The sequence below is a fragment of the Tricharina praecox genome, assembly GCF_024521635.1.
Source record: "Tricharina praecox strain CBS 144465 chromosome Unknown BZA05scaffold_32, whole genome shotgun sequence".
Taxonomy (NCBI): domain Eukaryota; kingdom Fungi; phylum Ascomycota; class Pezizomycetes; order Pezizales; family Pyronemataceae; genus Tricharina; species Tricharina praecox.
Genome location: NW_026250434.1, coordinates 136,001 through 155,702, shown reverse-complemented (window position 1 = coordinate 155,702; position 19,702 = coordinate 136,001). Strand labels below are relative to the sequence as shown.

General features: G+C 55.3%; 6 protein-coding genes across 6 annotated transcripts; 3 read left to right on the top strand and 3 right to left on the bottom strand.

The window, feature by feature from the left end:
• Positions 1-5,302: 5,302 nt before the first annotated feature.
• On the bottom strand, positions 5,303-6,760 carry BZA05DRAFT_343515 (cation efflux family-domain-containing protein; the record flags this gene model as incomplete). The annotated part of the gene is made up of 3 exons (XM_051481082.1): positions 5,303-5,790; positions 5,846-6,440; positions 6,527-6,760. 3 exons carry the CDS (start codon positions 6,758-6,760, stop codon positions 5,303-5,305), a joined length of 1,317 nt encoding a protein of 438 aa, XP_051335646.1.
• A 1,740-nt stretch (positions 6,761-8,500) lies between these two features.
• BZA05DRAFT_343529 (uncharacterized protein) lies at positions 8,501-11,043 on the bottom strand (the record flags this gene model as incomplete). The annotated part of the gene is made up of 2 exons (XM_051481086.1): positions 8,501-10,792; positions 10,897-11,043. The coding sequence occupies 2 exons, from the start codon at positions 11,041-11,043 to the stop codon at positions 8,501-8,503; spliced, it is 2,439 nt and encodes an 812-aa protein (XP_051335645.1).
• On the top strand, positions 11,040-12,087 carry BZA05DRAFT_410387 (uncharacterized protein). The gene is made up of 2 exons (XM_051484894.1): positions 11,040-11,816; positions 11,876-12,087. The coding sequence occupies exon 1, from the start codon at positions 11,422-11,424 to the stop codon at positions 11,725-11,727; it is 306 nt and encodes a 101-aa protein (XP_051335644.1). The 5' UTR covers positions 11,040-11,421; the 3' UTR covers positions 11,728-11,816; positions 11,876-12,087.
• A 1,270-nt stretch (positions 12,088-13,357) lies between these two features.
• On the top strand, positions 13,358-14,098 carry BZA05DRAFT_179459 (uncharacterized protein). Its single transcript, XM_051479286.1, has 2 exons — positions 13,358-13,696; positions 13,772-14,098. The coding sequence occupies exons 1-2, from the start codon at positions 13,385-13,387 to the stop codon at positions 13,904-13,906; spliced, it is 447 nt and encodes a 148-aa protein (XP_051335643.1). The 5' UTR covers positions 13,358-13,384; the 3' UTR covers positions 13,907-14,098.
• A 427-nt stretch (positions 14,099-14,525) lies between these two features.
• On the bottom strand, positions 14,526-15,423 carry BZA05DRAFT_343555 (uncharacterized protein; the record flags this gene model as incomplete). Its single annotated transcript, XM_051481087.1, has 3 exons — positions 14,526-15,162; positions 15,225-15,256; positions 15,325-15,423. 3 exons carry the CDS (start codon positions 15,421-15,423, stop codon positions 14,526-14,528), a joined length of 768 nt encoding a protein of 255 aa, XP_051335642.1.
• A 1,359-nt stretch (positions 15,424-16,782) lies between these two features.
• On the top strand, positions 16,783-19,142 carry BZA05DRAFT_439106 (uncharacterized protein; the record flags this gene model as incomplete). Its single annotated transcript, XM_051486526.1, has 7 exons — positions 16,783-17,042; positions 17,114-17,213; positions 17,364-17,430; positions 17,607-17,699; positions 18,269-18,352; positions 18,446-18,559; positions 18,824-19,142. The coding sequence occupies exons 1-7, from the start codon at positions 17,004-17,006 to the stop codon at positions 19,140-19,142; spliced, it is 816 nt and encodes a 271-aa protein (XP_051335641.1). The 5' UTR covers positions 16,783-17,003.
• Positions 19,143-19,702: the final 560 nt, after the last annotated feature.

The following is a 19,702-nucleotide window of genomic DNA, read 5'->3' as shown; positions in this document are numbered from 1 at the left end:
GGGCTATAGCTATCATAGTAAACATGACCGTTAGCAGAGTTATTACTACCGGTACCTACTGCCCACACACGGTCGGTCGGGAGCAGCTGAAGGCGGGGCAATTGGTACCCCTCCTCCCACCTCAACTTTCAAGTTTTTGCCCGACCGGCGACCATCCGGGAAAGAGCACTGCAGGGCGCCGGAGCACATCTCGGAGCGTCTTGTGACGAGTCGGAAAGCAAGAAAGAAGAAGAAAAAAACAGGAAGTCGCGGCTAATCAAAAAACTACTTGAGTATTGGTAGCCGTAAGTTGAGACAAATCACTTGAGCGGCGCCGTACCTATGAATTGCCCAATTGCCCAAAAGCGGCGATACGATACGAGCGTCGAGTGCACGGCTATGAAGGAAGGGATTGGCCGTGCTTGGCACACACACCCCCTCGTCCGCCCATCCCGCTCAACACTCCATGCGTATTTATTTTCCTCCCCAATGCACTCGTCACCTTCCCTTCCATTCACCTCCGAGGTGGCTGAGAGCCTGGAGACGACCCGAACATCGACTCCACTGGACCCTGAAATCCGCCCCACCCCCTCTCTCGCTTAGTTCCCCTACCTACCTCCGACCTCCTACCTACCTACCTCCGACGACCTCCTACCTCCGACCTCCAACCTCCGACGACCGGTGAGTATTTAGAGTATATTCCTTCGGCTGCACGAATGAATGCCAGTCAGAGCACAGGGGCGGGTGAAAGATGCGAGCTCTATGTACTTACACTACATACTCCAAAATAAACTTTACCTCACCAAACCACCGGCACTTCCGGAGACGGAGTCACGGAGACGGGGCATGCCCATGGTACCTGTTTACATACATACCTCAGACTTCAGACTTCACTTCTTCATCCGAAGGTTACTCTACTCTACTCGCCCCAGGTTCCACCGGCCCGCCGTGGGTTAGGTTAGAGTACTCGCCCCAGGCAGCACTCGCGCTCTGTCGGCCGTCCGCCATGGACGGTGGAACTTTATTCGCGCCAATATCTCTGGGGCCTAGGCGTCCAAAGTTTGACATGTATGGTCCTTGATGGGCTATGGAAGCGACTATCTAGGCAAGTACCTGGGTATATACAAACGATCGGCTACTTCGGCTGCCGTTCGGGGGCGGCATTGGATAGGAGAGGCTCATGATTCGGGACGTTGAGTAGTCCTTACCGCTGACACGATTGCCGTTGCCGTTCGGTGGAGGCATCACATGGAGCAACCTTACTGTTCAGCGGCGGAGTGATGCCACCCATCTTGATTTCCCAATTTGATCGGCACACGCATGTACTCTACGAGAAATCGCAGGACCCATTACACATGCACACGCACATCACATTCTACACACCGATGATTCATCATAGGAGGAAACCCATTCCATTAACGAGCTATCCTATGCGTAGAAAGAAAAGAAGAAACCCGATCCCAAATCCCAAATCCCAGAAAGCATACAAGTACAAGATCCCATCCCGTTAAAAAAAACCAAAGGAAAATCGTATCACATCATATCCTCATGTCGTACAGACATTTAGTGGTGACCGAGGTGAAGCTTCTCTGCAGGAAATAGTTAGCAATAGTTATCAGTGATAGGGGGGAATAGGAAAGGATGAACCCTTGATCTTGTCTCCGAGGCTAGGCTTGGTAGTGGTGTCGTGAGCTCCAGTGGTGTGGTGGGTGTCGTGAGCTCCACTGGTGGTCTGGTGGCCAGCAGTCTCGGTTCCAAGGCTCGGCTTGCCGGGGGTGGTGTCGTAAGTCTGGGTTCCGGGCTTGATGTCGGCACCGTGATGAATGCCATGCTCGTCCAACAGACGGTCCGCCTCGCGACCGGCGCCGGGGGCAGCGGCATCGAAGTTTCCGCCCTCAGCGACGACTCCAGTGCTCTTGACCCACTTCTCGCCAGTACCTTCGCCCGTGCCGGGACCGCTAGGAAGCTTCTCGGTCGGGTGAGTCTTGGGGCCGCTGCTCTCCGGATGACCTTCGACGAGGGGGATGGATTTGCGGCGGATGTCGATCCCGTGCTGGCCGGTAGAACTCATAGGCTGCTGACCGTACCTGTTTCCGTGTAGGCCGGTAGATTTGGGCTCCTCATGGGGCCTAGCGGAACCTTGATGAATATCCGAAGGCTGCGAACTCGCATCCGGGTAGCCCCCGACGGAGGCAGGAACCTGAGCACCTGGGCCGCCAGCTGCCGAACCAGTAAGGGTGCTAGGCTCGTGCATGCCGCCAACAGTCGACTTGCGCGCCGAAGTGTCGTCACCTGCGCGGTTGGTGAGACCAGTCGTCAAGTTGCGGGGAGATGGAGGCTCGCCGAGACGTCCCTGGTTGACATCCTGGAAGGGACTGTCGTGGGGCTTGTTGGAGGTGGTCGAGATGGCTGTACCAGTCGGTCCGGCGGGGGCGTTGATGGAGCGGTAATCACCGGACTCGGTAGACTGAGCCGGTGAGTGGGTGTTGTGGGTAGGGTTAGATCTGAAAGGGTTGGTGGTAGAGGTGTGGCTGTGGTCTCCACCGAGGGGGATGCCCGTGACACCAGTAGTGTGGTGGTCGTGGGTGCGGTCTCCGCCGAGGGGGATGCCTGTGACACCAGTGGTGTGGTGGTCGTGAGTGTGGTCCTTGTGGGTCAAGCCTGAGACACCGCCGGTAGGGTGGTCGTGCTTGTGACTAGAAGTGTAGACCTCGGTGCGGTCACTCGTGAAGGGGTTGGCGCCGCCGGGTCCAGACGACAAAGTCGTGGGCACTCCAGTGGAATGATGAGTGTGATGGTCATCATGGTGGGTGGTGCCAGTGCGGTAGTCGTCGTTGTGGCGGGTGGTAATGTCCTTGTTCTTGGCCAAACCAGTGGCAGCAGTAGCAGCAATGATACCCGAGGAGAGACCAGCACCAGGAGGCGAGTGATCCCTGTGATGGGAAGTGGTATCACGTCCGGTCAAGCCAGAGTGGTCCGTAGAACGGTCGTGGTGGGTGGAAGTCGTATCATGGTGATGCGAAAGGGGGTTCTCGTGAGAACGATCGGTGTCACGGTAGGTACCGGTCTTGTTGTCGCCTGTCAATCCAGTAGAAGCGGCAATGTTCGAGAGACCCGAGGAGATGTTGCCAGTCACGGTGTTATCGTTCCTACCAGTGGTAGGGTGCGTGGTGGAACTATGACCAAGGGAGCGGTCGGTGTCGTGGTGAGTGTCCGACTTGTTACCAGTCAATCCGGTGGACGACGCAAGGTTCGAGAGACCGGAGGTCATGTTTCCAGTCATGGTGTTGTCGTTCCTACCAGTAGTAGAGTGCGTAGCAGAACCATGACCCAGGGAACGGTCGGTGTCACGGTAGGTGCTGGACTTGTTATCGCTCGTCAATCCAGTAGAAGCGGCAATGTTCGAGAGACCCGAAGAGATGTTTCCGGTCACGGTGTTATCATTCCTACCAGTGGTCGTTCCGGTAGTGGGGTGAGTGGTAGATGTCTGACCGAGGGAACGATCGGTATCGCGATAGGTGTCGGAAGTTGTGTTGCCGCCAGTCAATCCGGTGGCAGCCACGAGATTCGACAGGCCGGAAGTAATTGATCCAGTCAAAGTGTTGTCATTACTGCCCGTAGACGTTCCAGGGTGCTGACCATAAGTGGATGAGGAGGTAGTATTTCCCATACCAATCTTCCCCGTGATGCCCGAAAGCAACCCACCCTGACCACTCTGCTTGTTGGCGTCAAGAGTATGGTCATGACCGCTGATCGTATCCCGTCCACCAGTCAATCCGTGACCCGAACCGCCAACCAATCCGTGTTCCACCGTGGTACCGGTCAGACCATGTCCGGAGGTGGTGTTGCTAGTCAATCCATGTCTCGACTCGCTGCCAGTCTGATCATATCTCGACGAGCCAGCGGTGATATCCGACCCGAAAGCCCCCGGCATCTTTGCATGATCACCTGCCGGGCCCCTCGCACTGCCGCGTTGCATAGCCTCGATATCGCCGACAGTGCTAGGGTGCTGGCCGCTCAGGCCCTTCATGGCGGTCTGGTTTCTGGAGTAACCATCATCGTGGGTCAGGGAGTCGCCGATAGTCGATCGCTCGCCGGCTCGGTGTGTACCGCTGGCGGTTCCGACAACGCTCTCGTCGCGGGTCGTGTCCTCGCCCCAGATGGCGTCTTTTACGGTCTCGGCGGCGGCGTTGATTCGATCCATGATTGCGGTGTGTTATGTGTGTTTTTGTAGGGAATTGAGTGAGTATGTGAAGAAAGGTGTTCGTAATTTGTAGGTAGGATGTGTTCGTGGATGTGTTCGTGGTAGTAGAAGTAGTAATAGTAGGAATTGTGTGGGGGTATTTCGTGCGGTGTGTGTGTGAAGTAGAGAGATAAGAAGAAGCGGTTCCTTTCCTTCGATTTTATACGAGATGTGTGTTTGTTTGTTTCCTGCGTGAGCCTGGTGGGGTCCTTGATTATTGGGTGTTTGATTATTTGGTCATTGCGATGCACTGATGTCATCGCCCCACCACCATGCAAGTTTGTATGGTTAAAGTGACATCAACCACCCCCGGGAATGGCAGATCGTCATCCCGTGGAACTCAACAACAACTACTAGTACCTACCCCTGCCGGCTTCCAAGGAAAAATGAAAGAAGGAACGCACGTACGGCGCACGCACGCAACATCGCGAGGAGATATTCTGGGGTAAAACCAATTGATGCTTAATTCAGGGATCGCGCAAGGTACTTGGGTAAGGCTCGATCTCCGGCGACGAGGCACTTTGGAAGTCGGCAACAACGGCAGAAGACATCATCCCGATTCTCGATCCGGTGCTCTACCTACCACAACAAAGATACTCAGTGAGAAAGCAAGTATCTGAGAAGAAGAAGACGCGTGTTTCCGCATGATGGGCATGGACGTATTCTGAACTTGGTAGCAAAAGTACAATACACTCCAGAATAGAGTAGGTAAGTAGGGTTGTAACTTATCTACCGCACATGATATGTACCAGTAGGTACTTCACTCACGATATCCACAGCCAGCCCGGATCAGAGGGCGGAGCATCAAAATCACATGTAGGTATCATATTGCGCCATCACAACCATTACTTCCCGGGTCATTGATTCATTGCACATCCCGTCTCCCAATCCCATCACACTTCACGTGAGCGAAAATTCGTGTTGCATTGGTTGGCGGGCGGCCAACCGAGGGCACACAACATCACTCGTCTGCCTACTATGCACGTGAAACCCCCCCTCCCGATCATATCCTATCACCACCAAGCACCAACCATGAACCATAAACCATCATGCGTACATTTCCCCACCCCACCACTTACCTCACAGCGTCGTAACAGCCACACTGACCTCCCACCTAGCGCCCTGCCCCTTCGTAGAGCCATAGACGCCGCCCAAGCGCTCCCTAACCAGCCTCCCCACGCGCTCCCTGAGTCGTCCCTCCTCCATGCCCGCCTCCATAACGACCTTCAGCGTAGCGATGCACAGGCCATGATGCGCCTGCCAGAATCGTGCCTCCTGGACCTCGCGGACCGCGAGGTCCTTGCTTATCTCGTCGACGACTTTGGGCACCACATCTGCGCCGCGAGAGTGCGACATCAATAGCATCGAACCGAGAACGCGCACCAGCCGCGCGCCGATCGCGATCATCGACAAGGCCATGGTTAGTGCCAGTGCTCGGTCGAGGTATGAGGATTGGGGGAGTGAGAGCAAAGGTATCAGGAGGAGGAGAGTTGAGGTTGCGAGTGTGAGCAGGTGCGAGGGGTTGCTGAGGATCGAGGGCAGGTGGCTGAGCGCTGCTATGTGCATTGCTAAGAGTTGTTAGCATAGCTGGTGGAGTAATAAACACAGCGCGGGGGGACACACCTCGCCCGATCCGCGCATGATTCTTCAACAGCAGCGCGCTGACGGTTGTCGCCGCCAGGGCAGCCAGGGCGGCCACATCGATGCTGCCCGCGGTGACCCTCGCGACATGTTCCTCATGCACATGCCCCTCACCCTCCTCCAACCACCATCCCTCTAGTAAATGTTCCGCGCCATGACTGATGATATCGAAGCCCATAAACAGCAGGAAAACACTCATTGCAAACCCCGCAAGGACCTCCGCCCTCTCCAGCCCAAAGGGGTGTCTAATACTGCTCCTCTTCCAGACGTCAAAGTTGCTCAGCACATCGACGGCAGCACAGACCGTTGCGCCGAGGGCATCAAACATGATAAGGTGGCTGAGCGCGGTGAGGGCGAGGCTTCCAGCGGCGGAGTACAGCGTGAACGCGGCGACGCCCAGGTGCGCAATGCACCACAGCGCGCGGCGCCGCTGCTCAGATGACACGGACCGGTAGAGCTCTTTCCACGTCGGCATGGGGAGGCTGGCGGGGAGCGTGAGTGGCGCGCGGACTGGCGGCTCGAGAAATATCTGGTGAGACACGGACGAGTGCTTGTATTTATGCCCGCGCCGTTGGTTCTACCACTCCCGAGCTATTAGCATTGGGTTCCCTCCACCCCCCATCCCCCACCCCCGAGAAGCTTCAGCTTGTCCACAGTACGAACCGGCTTGGGAATAATAGGCGACTTGCTCGCGACCATGGGCTGGAAGTTAAACGGGCCTGCGCTCGCCTGTTTCTCCGCCGGTGCCACAGCGGCGGCATGAAACGCCGGGAACGCCGTGGCCAGCGACATCGTTTCGCTATCGATGCCGAGGCCCGTCGTTGTCATCCCCGTGGGCGTCGGCGGAATGATCTGTGGCGTTTCTGGCGCCCGGGACGATAATAACGGAGATGCCATGTTCTCGCGTTTGTGGTTGTGATGGTTGTTGCTGCTGTGGTTGTTGTCGTGGGTACAAAACAGCGAAGACATCGGGAACGGGAACGACTGCGAGGCCAGGGGGGATGGTGGCGGCGGCGATGATGTCGTAATGGTGGGCGACGGCACGTCGCGATAAAGCGCGAAGGGCGGCAGGCCCCGGGATTTCAACATCATCTCTTCTGCTTTCCTTTACTCCAGTCCCGTTATCCCATCCGGTGGAACATCATCACATTTAAACTCCGCGACTCCTTCAGTCCAGCCCAGGAGGAGGCCAGAGCGCACAGCACACGCACAGCACACGGACACGGACGCGGCCCCCACAGCCAGTCCACGGAAATACAAATGGCTGGGACGACACTGCGCTTCACACTGCGCTGCCTTCAATCCCCTTCAATCCAATCCGTCAGGCGCCTCAGGCCATAGATAAAAATTTATACAAAGAAAATCTGCACACCCACACACACACAGAAATTTTTGTATCTATGTACTAGATATCGCACATCGCACATCGCATAGGAGTAAGGCCCAGTTTGGTTCGCAGCTGCAGTTTGAATCTACCACACCAAAAGTAGGCTGCAGTTTCGAACCGTCAACTTCCCCGAATGAGTGCCTGTTTGGCACACCACCCCAAGTTGACAACTCGAGAAACTGCAGATATTGTCGACTGAGCCACAGTAAGTACAAATAAACTTTACATATGGACAACCACCAGTAGTACATGCCAGTATCGCCCCCGTAGTCAACCCCACCGTAGTCGACCTCACCATCGTCCCTCTTCATTACGCCTACGACGTCCAACACCGGCCACGTTCTACGGTTCCTCCGTTGTGACTGTGAATAGGAGGAGTCACTTGCTGGTAACTACGGCGCAGAGGAGGAGCCGCCGTTGTGAGATGGGAGGGGGCATTCCCTAAGTGACCGGAAGGGCCACCTCGTCGCTGTATAAAGCTAGTTATGGTTTTCTGACGTAGCCCCGAAGTCAAAAAATAAAAAGTACAAGTGTGGCGTGCTGTCGAATACATATCTGGGTTGCCGAACGGTCATCAGGGGAATTGAGGGTTTGAAACTGCAGCTTGGCCAACCTTCAACTCGTTAAACTGCGGATTTCTAAACTGCAGCTGCGAACCAAACCGGGCCTAAAGAAAAAAGAAAGAGAGAAGAGATCTTTTAAACCTGATACGAAACAACCAAACCAAAAGGGAAGAGACAACGAGACAACGAGAGAAATAAGCGACTGTATACACAGGAAGGAGAGAGAGAGAGAGAGAGAGAGAGAGAGAGAGAGAGAGAGAGAGAGAGAGAGAGAGAGAGAGAGAGAGAGAGAGAGAGAGAGAAAGAGATGGATGGACAGTCCAGACTCCAGACTTAAACTTTGCTTTCATCCCCATCCCTATCATCCCCATCCCCTTTCATCCATCCACCGCCATCCATCCACCGCCATCCACCGCCATCAAAGAAAAGAGAAGAGAAAAATGAAATAAAAAATCAAAGATATAACCCCGAAACGACCCCCCAAACTCAAAGCAACAATTTTATGTATGAACAGCAAAAATATTCCCCAGACCCAAACCATGCATGCAAGACGCGACGGAACGAACACACAAAAGAAGCACGCATGAGTGGTAGCAGTAGCAGTAGCAGTAGCAGCAGTAGTAGTAATAGTAAAACAATCATTAAGAGAATCTCAGAAAGAAGAAAGAAGAAAGAAGAAAAAAACATCTAATTTTCAGCGAACGGGTTCTCCGACTCCAGTTGTGTCTGCTGGGTCTCGGTTTGTTGCTGTTCTTCTAGCGAGTTATCGAGGACCGTATGCGGCTCGAGATCTAACGTGCTAACGGCGGCCCTCTGCTGCTTCGCGTTTCGCAGGAGGTTGCCAAAGTACTTGTCGGCGACCTCGCTATCCTTCTGCTTTTCCTTGCGTTCTTGGACTGCCTTGCCCTGCTTCTCGATTCCGCGCTGGAACCCGCTGCGGAGATCTTCGGTCGGGAACTTGAGCACCTTGCGGCACTGGTTCGCGATGCGCTCGGCGTTGACGTGGACGTAGTCCATGTCCGCCAGCTGCTTGCGGATCTTCTTCGCCAGTTTCCGCGGCACGGCATTGGGGAGATCCGAGAGGAGGTAGTAGCCAGTACCGATAGTGGCCAGCACGACAGCGGGAACTATAAGCTTCTTCGCGTTCCGGAAGCCCAGCATGTTCCCGGCCTTCCAGAGTCCATCAGCCCAGCTGCTGATGCCCATGACCTGCGAAGTGGCAACGGTGGCGAGCGTCAACGACATTCCCGCGCCGGCAATCTGCTTCTCCTGCGTGGCGAATTCAATATCGAAGAAGTCCGAGTAGTCGAGCTCAACCTTGACCTGCTTGTTGAGCTGGTCGCGCTTGCGGGAGAACATGAATTCGGGACGGAAGGCGCGGTGGATGTATTCGCCGCCGAGATGGAGGGCTCCGAGGGACGCAATCGAAGACACGCTCGCAGCGGTCTTCGTCTTGGCGTACGTCTCGGATTGCGTGACGGAAGTCTGAACTAGCTGTAGCATAGCCTGCTTCGTAGCCTCGGCATAGCCAAAGGCATTGAGGAGGCCGGAGTAGGTAACCACAGGCTTGTCATCCAGAGTGGATATCGTTCCGGACACCAAATTCCTCGAGTAGGTGTACACATCCGACGTGACGTCTTCGGTAGTCTTGTCGCAATCGTCAGACACCTCCTGTCGCGACTTGACCAATTTCTCGTAAGCAGGCGAGATCTGATCCAACTCCTGGCGGATCTTCTCCAATTCCGCGGCCGCCATCTCCTTGTTGACGAAAGCGAGCGTCTCGATATCGCTGAGCAAGTTCAGCAGGTACGTCTTTGCCGGCGCCAACTTGCTCCTGGCGCGCTTCTCGAGGACGAAGCTGCGGAGCGCCTCCTCGAGGGCCTCAAAGTCCTTGACCTTGTCCGCGTCGGTGCCATCGATGACAGCATTCGAAGAGACGAAGTGAACGAGCTCCTGTGCGTCCTTGTACGTCTGTGGCGACATGGCGGCAACCTGCTCGAGAATCGCCTTCTGGCACTTATCCTTGCCCTTGTTGCGGATATTGTCGAACCTATTAACAACGATGAAGATGTACGCCTTCTCGTTTGCCGCATTCCAGATGAACTCCTTCGCCGAGAGGGTGAAGTGATTCTCCGCCGCAACGACGTAGACGACGACATCGATCTCCTCCTGTCGCGCAAACACAGCCGTAGTCTTCATCGAATCCGTGTTGAGACCGGGGGCGTCAATGAGGGAGATGTCGACAACGCCGTTTCGCAGGAAGCTCTGTTCGATCGGCCGTACGTCGTCCACGTAGATCTTGACCTGGCTGTAATCGTCGTTGTCGACCACGATATCCTCGAGTTCCTCCAGTGGGAAGACATCATATGTACTTTCATCGTGGCGATTATACTTGAAGCCCTCCTTGATAGCATGAACCTCCTCGACATCGCCATTATCTCTTGCGTCCAGCACTTCACAGAAAGCGCTGGTACACGGCTGTTGGTCCTCGGGCAGTACTCTCCTTCGCATGAGGGCATTACAGAACGTCGACTTTCCCGCGTTGACATCACCGGTGATCAGCACCTTCGATGACGTATCCTCGATACGTTCCCTGAGCGCGAGCAGATGCTTGATGCTCTGCGAGATCTTCCCGTCCAGCAACGACGCAATAGCCGATTTCTCAAGCGAGTGCACAAGCTCCGACGGCGACGCGGACCCCAGTTTCAGATCCAGCTTCAGCACGTTGAACTCCTCGGCGATCTTCGGTGTGACCAGTCGCGGCTCGGGTGTGTTCGCCTTCGCCTGCGGCTCCATGGAACCGTCGATACTGGTGGCGGCTCGTCGCTGCATCTGCGGGCGCGAAGAGGGGCCGGCCTCATTGTTGAAATCGTCGACGAAGTTCTGCGTCTGGGAGCGCACAAGGCCGCCGTGTTTCTGTTCCGGTCTCTCGACGGAGGGGTAATGCGCGGGCCATTTCGTGTTCTGACGTTGGAAGTCCTATAGGCAGTCACACACCGGACATCAGTCTCCGCGCCGAGGATACCCGGAAGGAAGAAAAAAAGTCGCGACAAGACAAAGACAAGAAAATGTGTAACACAAACCTTCAACGTGTCGACGGCCCGGTTAACAGACCTCCCCAGCGCAAGACGGTTCTGGTTGCTTTTGACATCGGTAAGCACAAGCACGCGGAGGCGGCGGTCATCAAACAAAACACGTACTATGTAAGTTGGTTGACATGGCTTGCCCATTGTCTCCGTTCATGTTCGGCTGAAGGCACACGCACAGTCAGTCCGTCCGTCCATCAGTCCGTCAGTCCGGTGCCCCGCCCCGCACCGCTCACACGCCACCCGGAATGGAAAAAGAGCCTACATCTGTGCAGCGACGGATCGAGGATCGTCATCTCGCCGTCGGAGACGGAGCTCAGGGAGCCGCCATATCCGGAGTCGACTCTGCTCGCGGCGACGGAGGAGGGAGTGCTTGACCGAGACTGGTGGCGAGGAGCGTATTGGGACGCCATGGTGTCGGGTCGCTGAGAGCGCGCGGGGCTAGACGATCGATCGAGGAGCGCTGTTCCTGCTGTTTTATATCGTCGGTGATTTTGTTTCACGGGCGACTGGAAAGAAACGATGTGTTTTGTAGGCTGTTGTTTCGTTTGTGGGTGGTGGGTGGTAATCGGGTGGGTGGTGGGTGAGGGGTTTAGAGAAGGAGGAGTAGTAGAGTTTGTGCGGGTAGGGATGCAGGCTGCGTGGAGTAGAAAATCTGGTGATGCTTGGCGGCCTGCCAAGGTCTTTTTCTTTTCTTTTCTTGCCGACCGCAGTCCGGTCTTACAAATAGACTTCCGTCCCCTCCTCCGGCACTCTCCTTCAAATTTATATTCTCCTCGAGCGCTTATGTATGGAATTATGGCCAAACGTCAGATTAGCGAGGAATGACGCTTTGGCTGGCTGGCTTTTGGACTTCAACGCACACCGGCTGTGCTGCTGCTGCAGGGTCGGATGACGTTGGAGCGCTGAAGAAAGAGGTCCGTCCGTTCGTCAGAAAAAGGACGATCAAACTGTCCATTAACCTCGACGGCCCTAGAGTATCAACAACGTCTCGGTCCGCCACCTCTATTCTACTCTAAAACCGGACCGGTACTCACTCTCAGCGATCAGCAATACAATACAATAATGACTCGGTACTCATCCACCTCAGATAACAATAGGTATCGAAACCCCGCAACAGTGCAACACCCGTGCAAACCCGCCAGTTAGTACCTAGCAGTGTCAAAAACGCCCCGAGTAGAGTAGCCACGCCACGCCAGTGACGCCAGTGACGCCACAACCACCCTCTCTCACTCGCCATTTCCCCTCCGCCACATCCCCAAACCCAATTCATACCCCAAAACTCACCCAACACCTCTCGCCCAGCCTGGGACGACAATTATGGCAGGCACGGTACCCGCAGGTGTCGCATACATACACCCAGCCGAACCAGTGCGCGCGGTTGCAGTGTGCGCAGTCCCCACTGGTGGCTCCTGCACTCATGGTGGCTCTTGCACGGGTGGCTCCTGCACAGGTGGCTCCTGCATGGGTGGTTCGTGGATCGCGTGAATGGTACGCTCGCCGCACGCTCGAGTGCGTGCACATGATGCGGTTGATTGGCGCCGTGGGTGAGGTCGTGGAGGTGGTGTGGGGTGTGGGTGTGCTGGTGGGAGCGGGAGCTGTGTACAGATTCGCGATGATGATGTCGTGCGCCAGGGTAAGCGTGAGGTCTAGGTCCCAGGAGGACGAGGAGGAGGATGAGGAGGAGGAGGAGGAGGAGGTGGTGGTGGTGGTGATGGGGGAGGAAGAGGGGGAGGAAGGTTGGGAGGAGGAGGGGGGGCTCTTCTGTGCGGGAGGTGGCGAAGGGGGGGGCATCGTGAGATGTTGTAAATTGTAACTCGTCAGGAGGAGGACGGTGGGTGGTGGTGGCGGTGATGGTGATGGTGGTAGGTACCCGTTGCTGCGGTGACAGAAGCTTCCAACGAGTTGCAAAAAAAAACCGAGACCGCAGTCCTGTCCGGTCAAGTCAGGTACAAAGTGCAGGTACAGACAGGCAGGTGTAATTCAGGTATAGGTTCGAGCTTAGAAGTTGGGCCCGGGGGTGGTTAAGGCCAGGACCGCATCCGGCCAGCAGCCCAGCGCAGCGCAGATCCAGGTCCGAGTCCGAGTGACTCCAGGCACAATTTAGCAACAGCAACAGCCTCGAACGCAGTGCGCACAAGTCCCCAGTCCCAAACTCCCAGACTCCCAACGGCTACCGATTTCCAAGCCCAGGAGGCAAACAGTAGGAGACTCCCCATCAGCCTCAAGTTTCCAAGTTTCCAAGTTTCCAATCCCCAGAATCCCCAGAAAAGTATCAAGAGCCGAGTGCTCCCCTATGACCAACCGCGAAACCCAATCCAATCCACCGCTAACTAACCGAACCACCAAACCTCACCACATTTTTCCACCCCACCACCAACTCTTCTCCCCAAAATCACCACCACCACCAACCCTTCTCCCCCAAACCACCCCCCCCATAACCACCCCCCCCCCCCCTCACCCCCCTCACCAACAGAACAACAGAATGGCTAAATCCCGCCCCACCGCCCCGCGCACACGCGCCCTCAAGCGCGCCGCCACCCCGCCCCTGGACCTTTCCACCACCATAACCCGCCCGTCCTCGCCCCCACCGCTCCAAAAAGTTGCCGCCCTGCAACTGCGCTCCGGGACGACGACCGTCGACAACGGCGTGAAGAAATCCAAGTCGAAGCCGCTGACGCGGCACCAGCGCGAGCGCAAGGCGAAGGCCCTCGAGCGCGCCGAGGCAGCGACAGAAAAGCTCGCCGCGAAGAGGGAGGAGAGTTTTGTTAAAGCTAGGGTTGTACAGGGGAGGCGGGTATGTTCTCTATCCAGGCGGGGGGTGGGGGGGAGGGGCGGAGGGGGGTGGGGAATGGGCACTGATGGAAGACAGGGGAACTGGGAGGTACTCAACGAGAAGATGCAGGATGATCTTGAGGAGGCGCTTGCGCTGGCGACTGTGCATACGCCGATTGAGAATGTTAAGAAGACGGACGGACGGGGGGAGGCGGTTGCGGTTGTGCTGTGATGTGGTGGTGGAGGAGACGACGGATACTATCTATGACAGAGAGAAAGAGGGAAGGAGGGAGAGGCGTTCTGGAGTTACTCTATATGGCCATGATAAAAGTGTTTTTCGGGTTTGCGAAAAGAAATAAGATTCGTCAGGTTCTTCGTATTTCTTCTCTCGTACACTTCTTCGTTTCCTCCCTTGCGTTCCCTCCGTTCCCTCCCATCAGTTCCACCCATCCGGCGCAGATATCCATACCACTGGGTAAACGGTAAACCACCCTATACTCCCGCCCTCTCCATCCTACTCCACCGAACTGTCCAAACGAAACAATCAAACAACCCTTATCTGAAGCATATCACCGCCAAATCAATAAAGAAAAAACACAACCATTCACCGACATACATGGGAAAGAAACAAACGACAACACGGAAAACAAAGTAATATAGCAAGCAGCAAGCAGCATCTCCAGCCAGTCAACAGAACAAAACTAACAGCCAAAACATACAGCACAGCACAGTCTCTCCCCTCCCCCCGCGCGCCTAGGGGTGGTATCAGAAAGAGAAATGGCGTGAGAGGACGAAGTTGCCAAGACAGATGTTGTATTATCGGTGTCAGTCTGTATCTCGGCAGGAAGCATCTAGTCCTTCCGGACATAGTAGTCTCTATCGTCCTTCTTGTCGAAATACTGCTTGCTGTCAATATCGACCCTCTGATGCCCGACGCGGGCAGTGGTGGTCGCCTCGGCACCCGCACGCACCTTCTTCTTCTTCATGGCTGCGATCCTCTTCTTCTTCGTGGTGGCGTTGATGTACGTGCCAATCACGAATGCAACCAGGTTGAAGAAGGGCACCCAGGCATGAGGCGGCAGGAACTTCTGCGCCACGATGAGCGCGATCGGGCTGGTGCACCAGGCGACGCGCATGACGGGCAGGAACCCGGCGCTGACTGTCGCCTGGATCTGGTGGAGGCTACGCGCTCCAGCGATCACCGCCATGCATGCGAGGTAGACCGTGTTCTGGATCGGCGACACCACGAGGTTGGAAACCAATATCTGCATGATCTTGGCCTTGGTCGAGGTTTTGCCCGCGAACGCCTTCTGGAGCGCAGTGATCAGGATGTGACCCAGCGGCGCTGAGATCAGCGAGCCGTAGACGGCCATCTTCGGGACGCGCGGCGTGAAGTAGGAGCCGTGGCGGTTGCGGTCGCCGGCGATGAACGAGGCGAGGACTTCTTGTAGAGCCGAAAGGGCGCCGGACGTGAGCATTTTGGTCCGCCTGCATCGCGAGATAGTTAGTCGGGCACCTTCTTCTTCATCTTCGACATCGGGTATGGTTACAGAGGATTGTCCTGCAGCTCACGTAGATAGACCTAGCACATTATCGCATCGTTAGCAGACGCTCGTGGAAAGCGCGACAAGCTCTCGCGCGACAACTCACATTGATGTAGGATGGCGATCGTATTCCACCGCGCCCCCCACCAGAGGAGACGATGTTCTTCGTCTCCCGCCTGATGATCTCCCTAGTTTCGCTGCTCATGATTGCGACGCGTAGGTTGCGAGGTTAGTGGTGGTGGTAGTGGCGTGTAGGTTATCTGTGTCGAGTTGTCGGTGTCGGAAGTCAGCGATCGGAGTCGATGTGGTACTTGCAAACGCCAGCAACGAGCGATGTAAGTGGGGAGGAAAGAGGCTGGTGTGTGGTGTTTGTTTACAGGCGCCTGGCGCTCAGGGGTAAGGTATGTGGGAGGTGTGTGGTATGTGTAGTAGGTAAGCTGGGCCGATGTGGGTGGTGGACGACCTCGGGCAATGGAAAGGGCAGGTGCCGAACCGAACGAACGAAACGAATTGGGCCGCCACCACAACACGCAGAGCAGAGCAGAGCAGAGCAGAGCAGAGCAGAGCAGAGCAGAGCAGAGCAGAGCAGAATACGAGTGAGGACTTACCTAGGCTAATGGGATTACTGGGCGCCAAATGGATTTAAAGATGAGGATATTCTTTTTTGGCGGAAGGCCGTACAGTGGGAAGGAATTGGGACGAGATTAGCGATAGGGTAGACGGGAACGGATCGTGCTAAAAGTTATGGAAGCAAGCAATAATGGAACGCGCGATCAGATCGTGGGGTTGGGTTGTTTCGTTCGTTCGATGGGGGTTTTGGGGGGGTATCGGTGGTAGTGGTGGTGGAGGTGGTGGAGAGCAAGGTGAGGTCAGTCGGTACTATGGATAGGCGGGTTTGGCTCAGACTAGGAGCAGGATCGGAGCGAGCGAGCGAGCGAGGTTGGGCTGTGCGCGCGAGCTGCTGATCTGCTGCTGATAGGAAATATATCTGATTCGGAGCCGGGGAAAGGTAGGGAGGAGGAGAAGAGGATTTGGTTGGGGGAGATGGGGGGAGGGGGAAGGGGGGAGTGGAGCCAGGAGATGGCTGATGGCGTTTGGTCTTCCTGCTTGCTTTCAAGTTCAGGTTCGGGTTCAGGATCAGTTCAGGTTCAGACGAGTAAAAGATCGAGGATCGGGTTTGTACGAATAGGCAGTCTATGTAACTACGCCAGGCAAGTGCGTGCGTGTGTGTCGTGCGTATAGCCGGGGTGGGAAGGGGCGGGGGAGGAAGAGGATGGATGGTGGAGGGAGCGAGGAGGTTGGCTGGGGGAGGGAGGGGGGAGGGGGATATGTGGATGGCTGGCTGATGGCAATGGATGGATGGATGGATGTGAAGAGAGCTGAGCTGGCAGGCACCTGGCAGGAAAACACAGCTCCTGATTTGTCGGGTTGTTGTTGTTGATGTTTTGTTTTGCTTAGATACTTGCTTGTGCTTGTGCTTGGGCTTGTGCTTGTGCTTGTGCTTGTGCTTGTGCTTCCTCGTGTATGGTCTCACTCTTCCCTCACCCACTCTTCTTCTTGTTCGCTTTTCTTCCGGCGAGCGGAGGCTTCCGCGGCTGGTGCTGTCATGGGCCGAAGAACCATAACTACGAACGACACTAGCCACCACAGCCTCGGCTCCCTCGGCCATCTCCACTCGGCACCGGCGCCTTCCCCACTCGAATCGCGCACGCGTCCAGACTAGCGAGCTGCATCGCATTGGATTGTCATTGATTGTCACTCGCGCAAATACGGTCCAGTACCGTAATGTACCAGTTTTTAGTAAACACCGCCGCCGAAGTGGACGTATGACCAAGCACTCACTTGGAAGTATGCGACGGTAAATTGATGTTCGCTCTCTCTCTCTCAGGACGTAGCTACCAGTACCGTATTGTGGCATTCGCGGGCAAAGGCGCCTCAGTATTGCGGGGAGCGGGGAGCGGCGGGCGAGCTGGGGTACAGTATGGTGGGGCCAAGGTGTGATGGCGGGCACACCCGATTGTGGTCGCTCAACATTGAAATGTTCTCTGTTGCTGCTTTTCTGTTCGTCTGATATTATCAACCACTACAGATACCCTCTAAAAAAGTTCATAGACCTGTATTCTTTCTTGTTGCTTTGCTTTCTAGGTGGTCAATTGAATCAGTTCATCAGTTACTCGTATGATACCCGTCAAGCGTCTCTCAGTACCTACCGGTATGTACCGCCAACACCCAACCGCCACTTTCCCCTGCTGCCGACCCCACCACGATAACCGGCACTTTGGTACTGTAGAGTAAACAATCGCGGAGTGAGGGGAACAGATCTCCCGAAGTATATACCAAGATTTCCAGCTGACCACAGTACCAGTACCACTACATACCCTGCGCGAGAGAAACGGATGCTGCGAGGAAGAAGAAGAAGAAGAAGAAGAAGAAGAAGAAGAAGAAGAAGAAGAAGAAGAAGAAGAAGAAGAAGAAGCTTGGGTGTCAGCGCGAGACGCCTACATAGCCGGATGCTCGAAGTGTATACCTACCGTACTCTACGTACCTACATACTGTTGCGGTCCGTAGGGCCTTTGTTGTCGGAGCGGCGTGTTTGATCGAGTGATGGTTCATGCACGGCTCACAGGGAAGGTTCTAGTTCGTCTGGGACGACTACAAGTACTTACAACTAGAACTTCAGCTAGAATCATAACAACTATATCTTCTTCTTCTTCTTCTTCTTACCATCTTCTGATCGTATCGCCCACCCAAACCCTCGCGTGCGCACCTCACCTTCAGATCGTGCATCAACAGGTTATATGTGAGCCCTCTGCTTCGCTAGGGTATTCATCAAGTCAACAACTACCCCGTAGGTATTTTACGAACGGTCGCTAAAATGGAGCAGGTTTTGTTGAAAGAACATAACTATCCCGAGTGGGAGGAATACATCAGGGACGAGCTCCTCACCCGCGCCCTTTGGGGGATCGTTCAGGGCACCACGAAGCCACCCCGGAAGCCTACACCAAACTCAAAGACAAAGACCGAACCCGCTGCATGCTGGCACCGAACAGATCGACAGCGAGGAGACGCCCGAATCTACATACAGGCTCCGTCTACATGAGCGATTTCCGTCGCTACCTCATCCAGCGCGACACGTATGTACAACGACAAGGTCGACATGGCCACAGCGGAGATTCGACGTTCCCTGGACCCCTCTGTACATGCGAAGGCGGTATGCAGACAAAAAGTAAGTACATCTCGGCACCAGACGTTCTCTGGACGGACATCGAGAAGGACTTCAACTACCGGGTGGGCAAGATCGACGCGAACGTTGGTCTCTACGAGCTGAACGCCATCCGCAGGTGGAGCCGACTTCGACAGCGCGGCTGCTTAACACTCTCGAATTCTGGAGATAGCTACAGAGTTGCGCAACGTGGGCACCGAGCTGCCAGAGAAGGTTCTGGCGTTCTACATGCATGGTCCAAGGACTCCCGATCGACGGGTGATGTGTGGCTTGCTTTTTCGAACAAGTCTCAACTCAAGTGAAAGTGCCGGAAGCTGCCAGAAGATCCTAGATCAGCTCCAGATGTTCGAGCGTTCATATGCATGGGACCGGCACGGTGTAGAGTATCTGCATATACCAACACCGAGTTGTCGACCGCCCTCTTTGCGAAGAAGGGTATGGCCGAGAAGAAGGGCGGAGAGACCGCCGGAAGCTCAGGCAAGGCTTCCGGGGGAGATCAGGATAAAGACTCTAAGACCATCAAGTGCTTCGGCTGCGGCAAGAAGGGACACAAGAAGTTCGAGTGCCGGTCAAAGCATCTCTGGAAGGAGAACTCCGACTCGAAGGACAAGGACAAGGAGAAGAAAGAGTCAAGCAAAGCACACATATACCGGTACTTCAGAGTTTTCAGCGCTCAATGTCCGCTACAGTGCTCCCGATAGACCAGTCCGGACGGCGGTCTGGACTAGACGGACTGCATCAGTCCAGTCCATAAGACTGGAGGACGGTATGAGTTCAATCCGTCCCAAAATTTTGCTGCCTCGGACTGCAGTCGACTGATAGACTGCTACTTTCTGAAATGTTTGGGTCGGACTATGTGGCTAGCGGACAGAACTCTTTCAACCTACCTATCACGTGTTCTCTTTTCGTTCCATGCCAGCTCTCTATCTCTTACCCCACCGCCGTCTGAATACAGATATTATGGAGGTTTTCCAGCAGGACCCGCCTCCCTACGATTTTATCGACAGTGTGGTACAGTACTGGGCGAATAAATCATATGAACCAGGCTGGAAAGATCTTGCCAGAATAGCCCTCGAGTAGGTAGGTATTTGAGCATTCCCGCCAATGAGCGTAGAGCCGGAACGAGTTCTTAGTGGGATGGGGTTAAAATCTCTCTCTCACCGCTGTAGAACGGGTAACGGCGCACTGGAGGCACTGGAGGCACTGGAATGTCTCAAAAGCTGGCAACGAGATGGTTTCGTATGTAGCTGCTACAAAGGGC

Bases quoted from the DNA above. Each gene is read 5' to 3' on its own strand.
- BZA05DRAFT_410387 (XM_051484894.1), top strand. From the start codon at position 11,422: ATGTGTTTTGTAGGCTGTTGTTTCGTTTGTGGGTGGTGGGTGGTAATC.
- BZA05DRAFT_179459 (XM_051479286.1), top strand. From the start codon at position 13,385: ATGGCTAAATCCCGCCCCACCGCCCCGCGCACACGCGCCCTCAAGCGC. The intron at 13,697-13,771 runs GTATGTTCTCTA...GATGGAAGACAG, and splicing joins GGGTTGTACAGGGGAGGCGG to GGGAACTGGGAGGTACTCAA.